The sequence below is a fragment of the Gekko japonicus genome, unplaced genomic scaffold (genome assembly GCF_001447785.1).
Source record: "Gekko japonicus isolate JY-2015 unplaced genomic scaffold, Gekko_japonicus_V1.1 scaffold2030, whole genome shotgun sequence".
In the NCBI taxonomy this organism is placed as follows: Eukaryota; Metazoa; Chordata; class Lepidosauria; order Squamata; family Gekkonidae; genus Gekko; species Gekko japonicus.
This window is the reverse complement of record NW_015173197.1, coordinates 59,637-78,355: the sequence shown is the minus strand read 5'-3', so window position 1 is coordinate 78,355 and position 18,719 is coordinate 59,637. Positions and strand designations below refer to the sequence as shown.

Here is an 18,719-nt window from a genome sequence, read left to right as displayed (position 1 = left end):
ACCCACGCAGCTGGAAGTGAACCTTGGCTAGGTGGGGACTCGATCTGGGCTGGGAAGATTGTGTCACTCTCCCGTTAGCCATTGGTGGGAAACAAGACACTGGCCGAGTTGTTCCTTCCATCCGGTAGTCTCTCAAAACTCTGCACCACTCCACAAGGAGTTGCTTGAAGTGATGTTAACAGGAATTGTATTTGTTCAAGGGTATGTCCCATTAATTGCAGAGGGGCTCTCCCCGAAATCTCTCTCCTATTTATGTGAAAATGCTTCTTTCTGCCCGTCTGTATTCCCAGCCAGTGTTCCCTCTAAGCTTAGTGTGAGCTAGCTCACGGTGTTTTAGCCTCCGGCTCACACATTTTTGTCCTAGCTCGGGAAGGATGGCTCCAGAGCAAACTAATTTATGCAGTACCCAAACCGCTTGCTCACAACTTTAATGCCAGTAGCTCACAAAGTAGAATTTTTGCTTACAAGACCACAGAGGGAGCATTGGTCCCAGCTTAACCTGGGAGCCGTAGCCTGTTATCCGTCTTGACTAAACCCCAGCCAGGGACCTCTTCTGTCTAACAAAAACTAATCTGATGGCTCTAGATTCTATGCCAGTATATTTCTTTCAGGGAAGCTGGTTAATTCCTGGCGTTGTTCTGTTGGGTTTTCTTTAAGCAGGATGGCTACGGATACGGCCGTTCCCCGTCCGCCAGCAGCTACGAGACCAAACCCTACTACCCGGCGGTGGTCACACAGTCCCAGCATCCAGCCACAGACTCATACTACCACTCAAGTGAGTTATCTGCAGGTTCAGATATGGTGGTCGTTAAAATGTAGTGGCTAACATGTACAACGCTAAAGGCTTGCAGGAGCTTTTCTCCAACAACAGAGAGGCCTCTGGGATGAGATGGGAGATGGAGCTGATATGAAGAGAAGCTCTTCTGACGCTCTTCAGACAGCACCAAAGATTCCCTAAGCCAGCTTTTGAACCCTTGGAGGGTGGCTGTCTAGGGGCCACTTCTGCACTGCCTACTAGGCTGGTCTCCAGGTTGGCGTAACCATCTCAGGTTTACCAGGAGACATGGGATTGTTGCAGAGGATTAGCTACGTTAGTCTGTTGCACCCAAAATACACAGGAGTCATGTGGCACCCTTAAAGACGAATAACCTTGTTCATCTTTAAGATGCTGCGAAACTCCTGCTTATTTTTCCAGGGAATGACTTTGTGAATGTTCTGTGAACCCTTCCAGGGATCTGAACTATATCTACTGTGGCTTCCGAGTAAGGCCTCTTAGCGATTAAGTGGGCTTGCCGGCTGGCTCCTGCATGAGGCTTAGCTGTGTCCTTGGGCATTTGGGCTGGCAATTTCTGCACTTGGAGCCCCGATCAGGCAAATGAAATGATTACAAGAAGAAGAAGAGCTGGTTTTTATACCCTTCTTTTCTCTACCCTAAGGAGTCTCAGAGTGGCTTACAATCACCTTCTCTTCCTCTCCCCACAGTCAGCACCTTGTCAGGCAGGTGGGGCTGAGAGAGCTTTCTGAGAGAACTGTGACTGGGCCAAGGTCTCCCAGCAGGCTGCACATGGAGGAGTGGGGAATCAAACTTGGTGTTCTCCAGATTAGAGTCCGCCGCTCTTAACCACGACACCATGCTGGTGCTCTGCAGGGGTCTGCATGGAAGAATTCCATGGGAAGCACAATCTGGTGGGCAGCCGTGTTTGTCTGAAGCAGCAGAACAAAGTGTGAGGCCAGTGGCACCTGTAATAGCAACAAAGTTTTATCCAACATGAGAGGTCACTTTGAATAAAATCTTGTTGGTCTTAAAAGTGCCACTGGACTCCCACTTTGTTCTGGGGGAGGCAGTGCAACAGAGGGCTTCGGCCTCCAGCAGTGACCTCATCTACTGACATAGTTTGTTGTCATAAGAACATAAGAAGAGCCACGCTGTATCAGGCCAATAGTCCATCTCATCCAGCATCCTGCCTCAGGCGGTGGCCACCCAGTTCCTCTGGACGGCCAACAGTTGGGCACAGAGGCTGAGGCCTTCCCCTGACGTTGCCTCCTGGCTCTGGGATTCAGAGGATTAGTGCCTCTGAATGTGGCGCTTCCCCTTAGTCACCATGGCTAGTAGCCACTATAAACCTATCCTCTATAAATCTATCTAATCTTCTTTTACAGTTCTCTATGCCTGCGACCATCACTATATCCTCTGGCAGTGAATCCCGCATTTCAATCACTCTCTGTGTAAAGTAGTATTTCTTTTTGTCTGTCCTGAACCTACTGCCCATCAGCTTCATTGGATGCCCTCAAGTTCTAGTCTTTTGGGAGAGGGAGAAAAATTTCTTTTGTCAACTCTCTCCACCCCATGCACAATATTATAAACTTCTATGACATCCTCCCCTTAGTCATAAATTTTCTAAACTTGAAAAGTCCCAAACTCTTCAGCTTTCCCTCCTAGGGAAGGGGCTCCAACCCCCTAATCATCTTGGTTGCCCTCTTCTGTACTTCTTCCAGCTTTGCAATGTCCCTTTGGAGATATGGCGACCAAAACTGTACACAGTATTCCAAATGAGGCCATGCCATAGATCTATACAGGGGCATTACAATATTGGCCGTTTTATTCTCAATCCCTTTCCTAATAATCCGTAACATAGACTTTGCCCTTTTCACCACTACAGCACAGTGGGTTGAGACTTTCATTGAGCTGTCCACTACGACCCCATGATCTTTTCCCTTCTCAATCTCAGCAAGTTCAGACCCCCATCTCTCCTTATATATAATTGAATAGTGGGTGCCAAAGTTCTAATTCTAAAATGCACTCCCTTAGTGTATGGCTGATGGCACTGCTCCTCAGCATATATCGCCACCAATCAGAAGGCAAAGCCCGGGTCCCGCCCACACCACAACTGCTGCGACAACCTGGTCTTTTGCATATGGAAGCTGATTGGACTTCAGTCCATTCCGCACCTCAAACTCCCCCCCCCCCGCAAGGCAGTTGGAATGTCAGTTGCATATGGAACCTGCTGTATTCTGGTGGTGTGTAGGTCCCAGGTTCATGTTTTAAAAGCAGACTGACACTGTTTGCCCAAAGCCAGAGCACTATCCCAGAGCCTCTTTCTAGCTCCCGTTGTATTTATTTCCACAACGGGCCTTATTTCTAGTTCGCCTATACTTGAAGTTGGGATATTTTGTCCCAACGTGCGTCACCTTAAACTTACCAACAGTGAACTTCATTTGTCACCCACTCACCCAGTTTGAGGAGGTCCCTCTTGGAGTTCTTCACAGTCAGCCTTGGTTTTCACCATCCTGAATAATTTCATGTCATCTGCAAACTTGGCCACTACGCTACTCACCCCAAGTTCCAGATCACTCATGAACAAATGAAATAGTACCAGCCCAGATACCGATCCTTGTGGGACCCCAACTGCTTTCTTCCCTCCACTGTGAGAACTGTCCATTGATTCCTACTTTTTCCTTCCTGTCATTTAACCAGTTTTTAATCCATAAGAGAACTCGTCCTCTTATCCCATGACTGCTAAGTTTACTCAGGAGTTCTTGGTGAGGCACCTTGGCAAAAACCTTTTGAAGGTCCAGTTATATAATCTCTACATGTTCACTGTTGTCTGCATGCTTCTTCCCTTTCTCAAAGAACTCCAAAAGGTTGATGAGGCAGGATTTCCCTTTGCAGAAGCCATGCTGATTTCCCCTCAGCAGGCTTTGGCCCTCTATGTGCGTAACAATTCTGTCTTCAATTACAGTTTCTCCTAATTTAGCTAGGATAGACGTTAGGCTGACTGACCTGCAATGTCCTGATTTCCCTGTGGATCCCTTTATAAAAATTGGTGTCACATTGGCTATGGCTGAACATAGCGATCGATCACATTACCATTCTAAACTGGATGTTATTCGGTGTTGGCCCAGTTTCGAGTAAAGCAATACAGGGAAGGGGGTTTCATACAGCTAATTTCCTTCCGTTAATGAAGAAGAAGAGAAGAGATTGGATTTATACCCCACCATTCACTTGGAGTCTCAGAGCAGCTTACAAACTCCTCTCCCTTCCTCTCCCCACAACAGACACCCTGTGAGGCAGGTGGGGCTGAGAGAGGTCTTGACAGAACTCTCCTTGAGAGAACAGCTCTGACAGAACTACGACTTGTCCAAGGTCATCCAGCTGCTGCAAGTGGAGGAGTTGGGAATCAAACCCGGTTCACCCAGATTAGAGTCCCCACACTTAATCACTACACCAAACTGGCTCTCTTTAATGAGCCATCTCTTTAGCACTATGGTCATTTAAAACAGCACCACTTTTCCCCCAGCCCTTTTCCGCCACACGCACAATCTTCCTTGCTCCGGGGGGGTGGTGTGTGTGTTTGAACGTTCTAAGATGAGCACTATAGTGCTATAACAGTTTGGCGATATAGTGGTACCATTGAGATGCCTGGACTCCATTGAGGTGCATTGACATTCAGAGAGATCGCCGCTGTTGTCACCTGGAAACATGAGGAGGGGAAAAGCTCATTGGGCAGCAAGTGGTGAGGGCATCAGTGATTGGTGTGACAGATGTTGCTAACCTCAGTACATGGACTACAAAGGGTGGGGAAATATGGGGAACTAGAACTAAAATATAAAGCTAAAGCAAGGATCATAATACATATAGATAATGTATTAGTCTTCCCGCAATTATAAGCAAAACAAAAGAGGAATGTTATTGTTTATAATTACTGCAAAATCATAATAATTTAAGCATAATTAGCCATTAGAAATAGTTTCTTACATAAAAAATTAAAAAAATAAATCTTTCAGCGTTAAACTACATATCGTATTTTTTTTATCTCTTGTGTTTGCTTTTATCATAGCTCAGTTTAACTTTGAGGATTTTAGGAGCTGCTCCTCCTTTTCCCGAATCAGAATCGTCTGATGAGCTGCCAGAAGTGCTTCCACTGTTTTCCAGTTCATGTTACCTCTTTTCTTCTATCTGATTGTTGTCCTCTTGTTTTCCTTTTTTCTTTGGCCGCTGTTTGGTGCTTCTCCAAAAATGTCTTTGCTTTTTGCACAGAATCAATCTTCTCTTTTTTATCTTTGTAGTTGAAGATAAGTGGAAAAGCAATCAAAATTTACAAAAAAGAAAAGAAAAGATGTTGCTAACCTCAGGAAGTGTCTGTAACAAACATCCATGTTCACCCATCCATGCCCACACGCGATTGGCTGGCAAGTGACTTGTTGCCAAGTGAATTGCAGATATATATCTCAGGGAGGCTAGTCTTGTTGGTCAGCTGTGAGAAGGATAGGGTTGCCAGCTCTGGGCAGGGAAATACCTGGAGATTTGGGGGGTGGAACCTGGAGAAGGCGGGGTTTGGGGAGGAGAGGGACTTTATGGCCGTATAATGCCATAGAGTCCATCTTCCAAAGCAGCCATTTTCTCCAGGGGGCACTGATCTTGGTCGTCTGGGAATCAGTTGTAATAGCAGAAGATCTCCAGGTGCCATCTGGAGGTTGGCAACTAGAGAAGGATGATTGGGGTGAGGGGAGTAGCTTGGAAGGAGCAGAAAACTCTTGACCACCTTGCATTTTGGGAGGATGAGAGAATCCAGGAAGCCCTGCGGTTCTCTCTCAGAAATTATAGCTGTTATAGAGAAGAAGTTGTGGTCACTGTTTCCAATCCGTGTAACAACCTCTCCATCTCTCACTGGCTCTTGAGATTTGCTCAGAACCAAGTCCAAGATCACCACCCCTTTCGTTGGCTCTGTGACCAGCTGTTCCAGTGCACAGTTATTTATGATGTCTAGGAGTCTCATTTGTACAACATGACGGAAGCACATGTTTACCCAGTCAATGCAAGAGTAGTTGAAGTCTCCCAACATAATAACATCTGCTCTAGTCACCACCCTTATTTTCTCCTCCATATCAAGATTGTCCTCAGGGGTTTGATCAGGTGGGCAATAGTACACCCCAGGGTGGCTATGATTTAAATCATTAGTCAGTTAGACTCGATTTAAATCATAGTTTTCTATATGAAGGCTCCTTCTTGCTGGCCTTAATATTTGCAATTCAGATGAAGGTTTCATTTCAGTATAATAACTTTTCAGGTTAGTTTTAGTTATATCCGAAGATTAATGACTGGTTATTTACCACTTGAAATAGATAATGATGAAATAATTGCAAGGTGAACTATCTCCAATTTAATAAGTAGTTAATCATTCATATTTTGACAACTTTCCTGCTGTATATTGGAATAATAATAATAATAATTTAAATTGTTTTATTTAACTAAAACTATAACATTATATAGCATATGTATTCTTGCATTTGCTTAGACATCCATGAGGATACACTCTCAAAAATCTCAAGATTTCTGGAGTATTCTGCTCAAAAAGCTTTACTTTCATTTGTACGGCTTGCTCCTTCCTCACACTTAGCTCTTAACACCCCCTCCTTATCCAAGCCTATTGCACCCTAATAATCTTCTTGATCTTCTTGAAACGTAGCACTTAAGAGATAAGGGGTTGATTCTGTGTGCATACATTTGGAGAGGGCCAATAGGACTGAGGTCTCTTAACTCTGTATGTTTATTTTATAACATTTTTGCTGTGAAAAAAAGGCGTGTGATCTCTGCAGACACAAATTCACAGTTCTGAGAAGTGTAAAACCAAGTGTTTGTGATAATATATTCTACATAGAAAAACTGCCCAATAATCTTACAAAAACCTCTGGAAGAGCCTGACATTGTGACTGTATTAATGGAATTCATTTACCAAGAAATTTAAACATTGCATGACTATACAGCCTCATGCTACATATTTAAAAAACTAATCCTTATTTCATGATGAATAACCTTTGGACTATAATGTATCTTAAATAGAAAACTATCTTTAGATTTTTTCCTCAAAAAGCATTTTATTAAAAGAAATTCCAATTTAAATCATTAAAAAGTCCGATTTTTTTGATTTTTTAAAAAAGCAATGATTGATTTGTTTTATTCACCCTGATACACCCCCACTTTTAAGTAACCCTTAGGGCCCAGAATTTCCACCCATATTGCTTGTGTTGGGGAGTTAATTCCCCCAGTGTTTTCCAATTTACTGGATTCTGTGCCTTGTCCGATGGACAGCGCAACACCTCCCCCAACCCATCCCTCCCTGTCCTGCCTATAGAGCTTATACCCAGGAATAATAATAATAATAATAATAATAATAATAATAATAATAATAATACTATCAATGTATTAATCGCTTTCCCCAGGGGGCTCAAAGCGATGTACAGTTACACATTTTAGACAGGGGACTAACAATGTTCATAGGGGATAGGGAAGACAACATATATTCATTTAATTGCACACGCTGTCACTGCACGGCGTAAACATCTTCTGGCTTGGCTCAGTCATTTTCTGAACGGCTGCTTGTTGACCAGGCTTCAGGACCCATATGTCAAATTGCCACACTGCCACCGCCTGGCCGGAAACATCCACTGCAGGGATTTTTGTAGCCGAGAAGTTCTTCCGCCTTTTTCCAAACCTCGACCAGGACGTCCCGACCGTCAGCTAACACCCTCCCACAAGGGAGATTGGTGTGCCCACCCTCTCTAAAGAATGACTGTATCCCATAGACCTTCCCCATTCCACCATGTTTCTGAGATATCCACGATATCTAAATTGTCTCTGAGCATCAAGCAGCTCCCCCATCTTGGTTTGGCGGCTTCTAGCACTGGCATATGGACACCCATAATGTGTTTCCCTCTCCAGTAACCCTCGCTTCCTTCGGCCCTCAGTTGCCATCCTGCCCTCACTACCAAGTTCTGTTACGCTCCTATCAATATTACCCTGACTGTTTACGCAGTCACCCCTTTGGACTGACTTGTCTCGAACCGGAGGCCCCCCAGCTCTTGTCGGCTTTCCCCCTGGGATTAGCTTAAAAGTTGCGTCTGCCACCTTTTTGATATTGATCGCCAGCAGCCCGGTTCCATTTCGGTTCAAGTGAAGTCCGTTTCTTTTCTTCTTCTTCCAAAAAGTTCCCCAGTGCCTGACAGATCCAAACCCTTCCTCCCAGCACCGTTTTCTCATCCATTCATTGAGACCCCCCTGGACTGTGCCCGTCTAGGCAGTCTTGCGCATGGAACCGGCGAATACTTCTGAGAATGCTGCCTTTGAGATCCTGGCCTTTAACTTTCCACCCGGTAACCTAATTTTTTCCTCCGGGATCACATGACTACATTCCCTAATGTCATTGGTGCCAACATGAACCATGACTGCTGACTCCTCCCCAGCACTGTATCAGCCTATCCAGACATCACATGATGTCTGCAGCCTTCACACCAGGCAGGCAAGTCATCATGTGGTCAAAACACCTGTCACTGACCCCAGTCTCTATATTCGTGATGACTGAATCACCCACTACCAGAAGCCCACCTCCCCCAGCCCCCCAGGGGTATTCTCGGTACAAGAGGATATCGATCTATTGCCCAAAGAAGGAGTCCCTTGTAAGGGATCACATCAGACTGATGCCCTCCGACCTTGAGACTCTCACTCTCCACAGCAGTGGAAGAGCTGTCAGCACAGGAGTGGGGCTCTTCTGGCGAGTCCCTGAGGGTCTCTTCCCCAAACCTCTCTATATGACCCACTGGCTCTATATGACCTCTCTGGCTCACCTTCTCCAGGTCGGCAACTCTAGCCTCAAGGGAATGAGTCTGCTCCTTGGGAGCCACGAGCTCCGTGCAGCGAGCACACCCCCACGGTTCCCACCCAGTAGGTATATAATCGTACACGTGGCAGTCTCTGCAAAATACTGGATAGCTCCCATTCCGCGGCTGCCTTTCTGTCTTCATAACTGGTTAAAGATATCTAGAGTGACGCAGGGTCCTCAGGCCTGATTCGCAGGCTAAGGGCCACAGGCCAAGAACCCTTTGACTCACACCTTGTGCTTCTGCCTAGACTTGCACTTCTGCCCAGGAGGAGCCTTGCAGTTCAGAGGCCCACAGCCCCCACCTCCCAGCAGCCAACAGCAGAGGGCGGGGCCTGTGATCAGTCCCAGGCAAGCAGACCTTGCTCAATGAGCAACAGACCAGACAAAAGACCCAAACAGACCTGGACAAAAACACCACTCTCCAGCAGGCTACAAGCACCCACTCACCCTCAGACTCTGTCCTCTCACAAAGCAACCTCAGTTATTGCTCCCCACTAGTTTAGCAGTTTAGGAAAGGCAAAAAACCAAAAACCACCTGCAGTCACCTTCCCAGCAGCTCTCTCCTGGGTTCTTTCTCCCAACCCAGCTGGCTCAGTTCTGTCATTTGTGGCTGTTAGCAGCGGGTCATATAAGGGCTCTGCGCCTCAACATCTGGTAATGCCAGGTAAACCTCGTTGCAGCGAAGCGTTCTCTAGAAAACAGTTAAAGGCAGGTGCATTCTGTTGTCATGGGAACGATCAAATGTCAACGCTGGATGCGGGAAGTGCGCCGAAGTCTCTCGGGGCTTTAGAAGGGACCAGTCGCTATCGCTGGCCTCTGTCTTTCTCCGTCTCCACATAGGTGGGGCTGGCCAGCGAAGCCGAGACATGTGGACAATTTTGTCCCCAATTCATTGTTCAAGTGACTCAGTGATACGTGTGTGTGTACAAATGAGGGAACTGTGTCTTGGAGGTAATGCGTGTGCCACAAGAATCCTCCCAGTGGTCCATCTAGTCCTGTATCCTGTACTGTACAGTGGTCAACCAGTTGCTCTGAAGGACTGATAAACAGCGCATAGAGACCTGTTGCCTTACTTTGTTGCCTCCTAGCACTGGTATTCAGAGGTTGACTGCCTCTGAATATGGAGGTTCCCTTTACTCATTGTATCTGGTAGCGAGTGATTAACTTGTCTCCTCTGTGATCTAACCACATTTTAAAAGCTATCTTATGCTTCGGGCCATCATTGCGTCCACCGGCAGTGAATCCCACAGTTTAATCTAAAGGACCATTTTCTGCCCTTACATGCCTGTGCACCAAGTATAATCCTCAGGCTGCCGCCCGCTGTTCCCCATTTGTTGCTGTTCCCCCATTTAAGGTAGCCACTCCGGCACCAACCAAAGCCTCTGCCTTTTCTAGCTTAGCTCTCACTGTGTGTGTGTGTGTGTGTGTGGGGGGGTTATCTCTAGAAATTTTAAGGAGGCCCTGCAAGGCTGTTTTATTTGCCAGGGCTTTTAAGGGAAATGTGGACTGGAGGCATTTTTTTTCATTGTGGGGGGGAGGCTTGTTTTTATCCGGTCTGTTTTAATTTGCGATTTGTAAGCCACCCTGAGCCTGTGTGCAGGGAGGGCGGGGTATAAATGAAATAAATAAATAAATAAGCCGCTTTGATCCATGAGGGAAGTTGGGATACAAATGTTTAAACTTAACCCCCTTAATGAAGGAGGACTGCCTCACAGGGCCGGATGCCCCAGGTTCAGTCTCTGGCCTTTCTGGACAAAGGGTCCGTGGGAGTGGGTGTGTGGCCTTCCGGCTGCAAATCCTGCCATCTGCCACTCAGCTCTGTTACCTCCCAGCTTTAACTCATGCCCTGGTGAACGCAGCACCATCCGCTGGGAAGGGGGTTGCAGTGGGGAGCTGTTAAAACACACACTCCCCAGCAGATCACATCACGCTACCGCCCGGCCCCCCCCCCCCGCCCCCCGAATGTCTGGTTGGCCTGCTCCGATCGTCTGAATTTAAAGTCGGTCCCCTTTGTGCCCCTGGAGGCTTTCCAGCTCCGTCCTCTGTGGCATTTCCCCCACCGCCTCGGTGCCCGGCATGAGCCTTTCTCTGCACTCCTTCCAGACTCCCAGAGCACCTACAGCCAGCCTACCGCAATGTACGGCCAAAGCCAGCCCCAGAGGCAAGTGACCCCCATCAAGCCGGTGCAGACTGTGAACGCGCCATCGTCCGCCTACAGCACATACCCAGCGGCAACGACGGGCCAGCAGAACGCCTCCGCCGCCTCCATCCAGTCATACACCCCTTCCTCCTCCTCGTACAACTCTTCCTCATACAACTCCTCTCCTGTGTCTTACTCTGGTAAGGGCTGCTCCCCCCCCCCTTTTCTCTTAACCTGCCTCGGCTGGAAAGAGGGAAGACGCCATAAACGGGAGTGGTGTGTTCTCTCCCCATCTCTCCAGGGTCAAACTACTCCACCTACGATGCAGCTGCTGGGTACACGGCGGCCAACACTTCTTACTACCAGCCCGCCCAGCAGCCTCTCGTGCAGCCCTTGCAACAGCCGCCGCCGCCGACGCAGCAGCAGCCTCCTCCGACGCAGCCGCCGAAGCCTATGCAGGGCTCTCTGTGGAGTGGTGGTGGCGGCGGTGGCAACTCTGCCCCAAGCGGCGGCTACAACAAGAAGCCGCCATTTCCACCCAGACTGCTGAAGCTGAAAGGGCCTCCCAAACAGCCTCAGCTTCACTACTGTGAGATATGCAAGATCAGCTGTGCCGGCCCCCAGGTGAGCCGTTGTGTCCGAGCCCTCCCTGCCTTAGCTCCTTTGAACCGTGTGCTTGTCCAAACCAGGGGTGTCAAACTGATTTGGATCTGACATAAATGAGACCTTGTTGGGCCGGGCCGGGCCGGGTGTGTCATAAAATGTCATGCCAGGTAGCGGAGATATAAACTTTATAAAGGACACAAACACAAAGGGGTTTTTTAAAACTTAAAATAGAAACGTGCTTAAAACATTAGCACTCTTGCAATGTTTTGTTTATCTAACAGTGTCTGATAACACACCTCTTCCTCTGAATTCTTGCATCAAAATGTCTGTGCTGTTGCAATCTTAAGTATGCTGATCAGGTGTGTATCTGTAAGCTGCAGACCTACAATGACACAGCAGCAGCAGAACTGGAAGAAGCAGAAGAAGACAGCCAGTTCCACTGCGGGCCTGATAGAAACCCCCCGCGGGCCTGATCCGGCCCCCGGGCCACATGTTTGACACCCCTGGTCTAGACCATTGTTTTGAATGCGTCCTTGTGTTAAAAGCAACCCGGGAGGGGCCACTGCTTAGTGGTACAGCCTCTGCTCGACATGCAGAAGGTTCTGGGTTTAATCCCTGGGGTCTCCAGTTGAAAGGACTTAGGTAGTCAGTGATGTGAAAGGCCAGAGACACTGCCAGGCTGACTAGACGATGCTGATCTCGATGGACCAATGACAGGGGTGCAGCTAGGAAATTTTGGGTGGTGGGGCACTGGGAAATCTGGGGTGGGTGGGGAGGGGGGAGCGGGGTGGAGAGAGAGAGATCCCATCAGCAGGCAGGCAAAGAGGAGAAGGGTCTTTCCTTACCTGCTGGTCACACTCGGTTGCCTCGGCCGCTATGGGAGAAGGAGAGCTGGCCGGCCAGTGTGATTAATACTCACCGAGTATGCGCTCTGTGCTATAGTAGGGGCGGGCCTCGCCCACCCACTACTGTAGCAGAGAGGGCATACTTGCCAAGTGTTAATTCCACCGGCTGTCCAGCTCTCCTCCTCCCCCTGTGGCAGCAGAAGCAAACGAGTGTGGCCAGCAGGTAAAGGCGTGGGCAGGGGCAGCGGGAGTTGTGGAACATGGGCCACAAGTGAGGGGGCACCGCCCCTAAACACCCTACTGTGGCTACGGGCCTGACCAGTGGTCTGAGGCAGCTCCCTCAGTTCAGAGCGCTCCTGGACACCCCCCCCCCCCCGGGGCCCAAACAGCCCCCCACACCTCTGCCGATGAACGCCTTTCAGGCGCTTTGGCCGGTGCTCTGGCTCCCGCCTTTCCTCCAAGGAGGTCTGGACGTGCACATTGGGGGTCAGGAAGCGATTTTTCTCCCAGCCAGTTTGGCTGGAGATCCTGGAGGGTTTTTTTGTCATCTAGCCGTGGAACGGGGGGTCACTGCGGGTGTGTGTGCGCGGGGGGGAGGTATTTGTGAATTTTCCTGCATTACTAGATGACCCCGGAGGTCCCTTCCAACGCTGTGATGCTGTGAGAGAGAAAAGGGTGCCAGTCTTAACACTTGCTGCCCTCAACTGAAAGCCTGGTGGGACATCTCTGCCTTGCGGGCCCTGCGGTATTGTATGAGGTCCTGCAGGGCCCCGATGTTCTTCGGCAGAGGGAGGGCAGGGAGGGCTGCCTCGGTCCTTAGTTCTCGTGGCCCTTTCTTACACGCCCAGGGAAAGGCCGATCGCCACTTTGGTGTCAGGAAGCCATTTTTCTCCAGGCCAATTTGGCTGGAGATCCTGGAGGGTTTTTTTGTCATCTCCTGGACATGGAGCAGGGTTCACTCTGTGTGTGTGTGGGGGGGGGGAGGTATTTGTGAATTTCCTGCATTGTGTGGGGGTGGTGGTGGTGGTGTTGGACTAGATGACCCTGGAGGTCCCTTCCCACTCTATGATTCCCATCCTCACTAGTTAAGCTGTCTGTGCCCAGTCCAAGGCTACCCACAGATCTTGGTGGCCTGGTAGGATTTCAAAGCTGGGTCTGCCCGATCCTGGTCTGGCCCTCTAACTGTCACAGCATACTGGCTGACAATAATCGTCCCACCTCTGGAAGGGGTATGGTTCCCTTAGGGTGCAGGGAGTTCTAAATGAAGAAGAGCTTTCAGAACACAAATCTCCCCCACCGGCCATTGCTCGAGTCTCTCTTTCTCACCGGCAGACCTATCGGGAGCATTTAGAAGGGCAAAAGCACAAAAAGAAGGAGGTGGCGTTGAAGACGGGGAACCAGGCCGGCGGTGGCCCTCGTGGGGTCCAGACCCAACTCTATTGTGAGCTCTGTGACGTGTCTTGCACCGGAGCAGACGCTTACGCGGCCCACATCCGAGGAGCCAAGCACCAGAAGGTAAGGGTGAATGAAGATGGCAGTCCAGCAGATCCAGAGTCAAGACTGATTGTGGAGGGTTTATCTAGCAGGCGTCGGAAGGCGGGTTTGCTCTGGGAAATGCTGGCTGCCTGAAACAGACCCTGTCGTCCTCTTTGTGTATTCTTGCTGCCTGAAAAGGCAGTTCCTGGTACAGCTCCCGTCTTTAAAATTAAGCCCGAGAGCCTGTCCCGCACTGCACCTTTTCACCAAGGGGATGACCCCACCGGTGTGTTCCAGGTGGTCAAGCTGCACACAAAACTGGGGAAGCCCATCCCTTCTATCGAGCCCGTGGTGAGCAACTCCTCGTCGGGTCCAGCCAACGGCTCAGCCAGCAAGCCAGCTCTCCATGCCGCCGCGCCGGCCAAACAAGCTCCAGGGATAACGAACAGCACAGTTGGCTCGAACAAGGCGACGCCAGCAAAGAAACCCGTCGTTGCAACCAAGTCGACATTTACAGGTATGAACTCTGGAAGAGAAGCTGCTTTTGTCTGTAGCGTTTGGTTAATGTATAGAGGCAGGAAGCCTCTGAATGGCCGTGCCAGGAGGCAGTATCAGGGGAAAGGCCTGGGCCTCTGTGCCCCGTTCGTTTAGGGCAGCTGGTTTGGCCCCTGTGTGAAACGGCCGCTGGGCTAGATAGACCGCTGGCCCGATCCAGCAGGGCTCTTCTTAATGTCCTTCATTGCCAACATCGCCTTAAGTTTTCTTTGGAAAGGCAAATAAAATAAGCCGTCTACCTCAAAACACAATCCAAGTTAAAACCCAACCACCACTGAGCGTCATTTGAAAGGTTCAGCTGCAATTTGGCATAATTGCTTCATCAGTTCCTTCGAGGGAAATAGGCCTTGCCGAAACTTAAGAAGTCCCCTGGCTCAAACAAGGTGACAAAATAGCTACAAACTGGGGGGAAAACCAGAATGGTGAACCCACTCAAGCACTCAGATATATAAGCAAATACAGTCTATACTCAGGCAGTATAGCCGAAAATATACAAAAATACATACAAGGCATAATAGCCAGAACCATACAATATCTCAATGATACAATAGGAGAACAATGCCAGATATAATGCTCAGTGGAACAACCATTACAAAGCAGCCAGCTTTCACTTCGTTTCTTATCAAGACTTCATCAGAAGCAAATCAACTTATACTATGTTGTGATTTTTCTTGGTTTGTAATTGCACCTTTCTAATTTCTAAAAGCACCTCTTCTCAGGGGTTGCTAAAGTTAATGACGGGACTAGCCCTCAATTTCCATGAAGATTTCTCATATTGGACCTGTCTATATGACACTGAGCTTCAACGCTAAGGAAGTCTCTGGCTATTATGCCTTGTATTTTTGTATATTTTTGGCTATAGTGCCTGAGTATAAAATTGAATGTATTTGCTTATATACCTGAGTGCTTGAGTGGGTTCAGCATTCTGGTTTCCCCCCCAGTTTGTAGCTATTTTGTATTCTTTGTACTGGGAGGTCTAGTTTCCTGGTCAAACAAGGTGACACCAGCAAAGAACACATCGCCGAACCACCTTGGGGGAGACCCTGAAGTCATGGCAGAAAGGATCATGGGTTGTGGGTATTGGAAAAGACCTTTCTGTGCCTGGCATCCTTGAGGGCCCCTGCCAATCAGAGTAGGCCAAACAGAGAGAGATGGATCAGGGCCAGGGAGCTTCAGGTCTCCAAGGACCCGCATTCGCATCTCTTGCTTCTCTGCTTCGTTTCTAAAACAACATCAGTAGTTGGGAGGCCCTGTATAGGTGAGTTATTATTATTGTTATTGTTATTAATTTGATTTCTATATTGCTCTCTCCTCAATGGGGCTCAGGGCGGTTTATAACCAATGCTCCCTCTAAGCTGTGGAGGTCTTGTGAGCAAAAATTCTACTCTGTGAGCTACTGGCATTCAAGTTGTGAGCGAGCGATTGAGCTACTACATCCGTTAGTTTGCTCTGGAGCCATTTATTTATTTTATTTATTTACATTGCATTTATATACCGCCCATGACCCCTAATGGGTCTCAGAGCGGTTTACAATGTACTGCTACTGGTATAGTTGCAGTAGTTAACCTACCTAGGGCCACAGATTTTTAGGGGGGGGGACTTCCCTACCGACACCCTTGTTGGCGGCATGTTCTCTCTTCTTTCTGGCGGGGTATGCTGGCGTCCTCGGCTGACCGGCACCACCTCAGGCGGCTCGATGTTTTTCCTTCGTGTGCGACCGCCCCCCTTCCCGAGCCAAGACGAAATGTGAGCCGGAGCTCACACTAACTCAGCTTAGAGGGAGCACTGCTCTGAACGTCTCTCGCCTTGAAAACCCCACAAGGGGCACCGTAAATCGGCTGTGACTGGACAGCACTTTCCACCACCGAGAGTGGAAATGAGCGGGCCGTCTCCGTTTGGCTATCCGGAAGGAGGCTGCTTCCCGATCCCCTCCCTCAAAATGATTTTGCCTCGTTCCATTTCAGGAGTCAGCAAGCCGCTGGCGACTGGTGCGAAACAGGAGGTGACAGCAAAAGGGGCCTCTCCCAAAGCGGGGCTCCCAGCAGAACAGCCGTCACTCGACGGGGACAGTCCGGGAGAACCGCTCGATGTGCATCCTGTCGGTTATGACTACGTGGAAGAGGTAAGGCTTGAGGGTCAGTCTCGCCTGTCAAGCCCGCCCTGGGCTCCAGGTGTAGCACATCCCGTGGACGTGGCGTCCCAAGGCGGGGGAGGTCCGACGGCTCTGGAAGTTGATGCCTGTTAAAGAAGAGGGGGGAGCGTTGGGGCCTCAGACGGGTAGGGGACAGAGTTTAATGGCCCTCCGTAGGTCCCTCTTACCTTCGTGCATCGGCTTCTCAGCGTCCTCCCTGGTCAGGTCGTTCCGAGCATGTCCTTCCTCCCTGGCCCCTTCGCGTCTCCTTTGTACCCAGCTCCCTCTCCCAGCACCGCCTCCCTGTGATTCCTCCCCGCCCTGCCCCCTAGGATAAGCTCCGACGCTGTCCCTACAGCCTGGGTATGGTTGGAGCTATGCCGGCAGCGCTCCTGTTGGCCTGGGGCCACTCTACCAGCGTGCGGGGTCTCGTGCGTTCGCGTATTCGCCGTCAGCTTCTCCTGAGCACTGCCGGCCTCTCCTGCTGCTCCTCGAGGCTCTTTGCTCCGCGGTCGGGCTGGCCCAGGCTGCTGTGCCACGGCAGCACTGACGGGGTCCGGCGTTGCGAGGCGTTCCTGGTCTGTGGGTCTCCTGGGTGAGTTGGGGTCCCTGAGGGGTGTGGGTTACATCCTGGGGCCCCGGAACCGGGACATCGCCCCATTAGAACTGGATCGGGTCTAATTTGGTCTTTGATGTGGTAAGAAACGGTGACTTTCAGAAAGAAGGCGCTGTCCTTCGGGTGTGAGTTACAACTGAAGTTTAACTCAACCGGGGCTTCTCCTGTCCTCAGCTTTTCCGCAGTCACTAGAGTGGCCTAACTTAATAGCACAGCAGATAGAAGAAGAGAAAAAAAGATGGTGGCTGCCTGGCTGTAGTAGCTGGGACTGGGACTGGGAAGTGGGTATGAAATCCCTGAAAGTCAGAGTTTTGTGCCGTGCATGACAATTTTGGGTGCTTTATAAATAATGTGAAAAGAGAGAGGAGAAGCAAAGAGGCTCTAAATACCTTGGGCCCAGGGTCCCTGAAGGGCCATCTCCTTTGCCGTAGGACGAAACAGGATGGGAAATCTGCCCTCCCAAATGCTGCTCTCTGTGCCTCCAGCTGTAGAGGTGGCGAGGCAGGCAGTGACTAGAGACAGGGCATCTTCAGTGCTGGCACCTAGCCTTTAAAACACCCTCCGCTTGAGGGTCACCCGCTGACCGCCTTCCTCTCCCGCAGGGGCCGTTTCTTTTTACCCAAGCTTTTAACAAAGTCAGCCTGGTGCGGTGGTTAGAGCAGGGGGGGTCCCCAGCCTTTTTGAGCCTGTGGGCGCATTTAGAATTCTGACCTGGTGTGGACACAGGAACAAACCTTTCCCCATACAGGAACATACCTTTCCCCATACAGGCCCCAAAGAGCTCTTCAGTCGGGGTCACAACACCGCCTAGTGACCCCAGGCCCTAAAGAGGCCAGGCTGGCTGCCACAAGGGCCAGGTCTTTTTCGGTGGCGGCTCCTATCTGGTGGAACAAGCTCCCGGAGGAGATCAGGGCCCTGTGGGACCTGTTACAGTTCCGCAGGGCCTGTAAGACGGAGCTCTTCCACCAGGCTTTTGAATAGGAGCCGCCGCCGCCACCAACGGGCGACTGCAAAGCAGTACCGCTGGGTTAGGCTGACTGGCCATTTGAACATTGGGGCCATAGCATCCCCCTCTCTGACTCAATGCGATGTACAATAGGGAGCGAGTATGTGAGTCGCGGTAGATTTCTGGGAGTTGCCCACTGTAATTAATTGTTTTAAATTGTATTAACTGTATTTTATTGCACTGTGTGCCTTAATTGTGTAACTGTGGTGTTGTATTACACCTATGTCTTGTAAGCCGCCCTAAGCCCGCATGCGGGGAGGGCGGGATAGAAAAGCAATTAAATAAATAAATAAACAAACAAAATGGCTGCCCAAGAGGGTGGAGCCAGTCACAAAATGTCTGCTGAAGCTTATCTTCAGTGAAACTTCTGAAGAGTCTTGTGCTGTGGTGGCAGCTACCACAGAGGAAATGTTTTTATTTATTGATTGATTAGATTTTTACCCCGCCCTCCCGGCCTAGGCTGGCTCAGGGCGGCTTACAACAGAGTAAAACTCAAACAATACAGTACACAAGTGGAGGCCCGCAAGAAACTTGTGGGATGGTTATCTCATTCATCACACCTTTGCTTCCTCTGCTTACCCCCTACCTCTCTCACACTATTTCTCCCCTCTGCCCCCTTTTCTTGCTCTATTTCTCCTCCATGCATGTGACTTCCTCTCTCTTTCTGACCTGTCATCTTTCTCATTG

The 18,719-nt window shown here is 49.6% G+C and overlaps 1 protein-coding gene across 2 annotated transcripts in view; it reads left to right on the top strand.

Moving 5' to 3' along the window:
* Nucleotides 1-18,719, top strand: part of LOC107120010 (zinc finger RNA-binding protein 2-like) — a 54,091-nt gene that overhangs the window by 13,004 nt on the left and 22,368 nt on the right. Inside the window, exons 3-8 of one of the 2 annotated variants that reach the window (XM_015422648.1) lie at nucleotides 661-775; nucleotides 10,761-10,997; nucleotides 11,099-11,421; nucleotides 13,581-13,763; nucleotides 14,022-14,241; nucleotides 16,244-16,401. In XM_015422648.1, coding sequence (XP_015278134.1) covers nucleotides 661-775; nucleotides 10,761-10,997; nucleotides 11,099-11,421; nucleotides 13,581-13,763; nucleotides 14,022-14,241; nucleotides 16,244-16,401 — 1,236 coding nt within the window. Of the gene's footprint in view, nucleotides 1-657; nucleotides 776-10,760; nucleotides 10,998-11,098; nucleotides 11,422-13,580; nucleotides 13,764-14,021; nucleotides 14,242-16,243; nucleotides 16,402-18,719 lie in introns of both variants that reach the window. The other variant, XM_015422647.1, reaches the window with a different exon arrangement.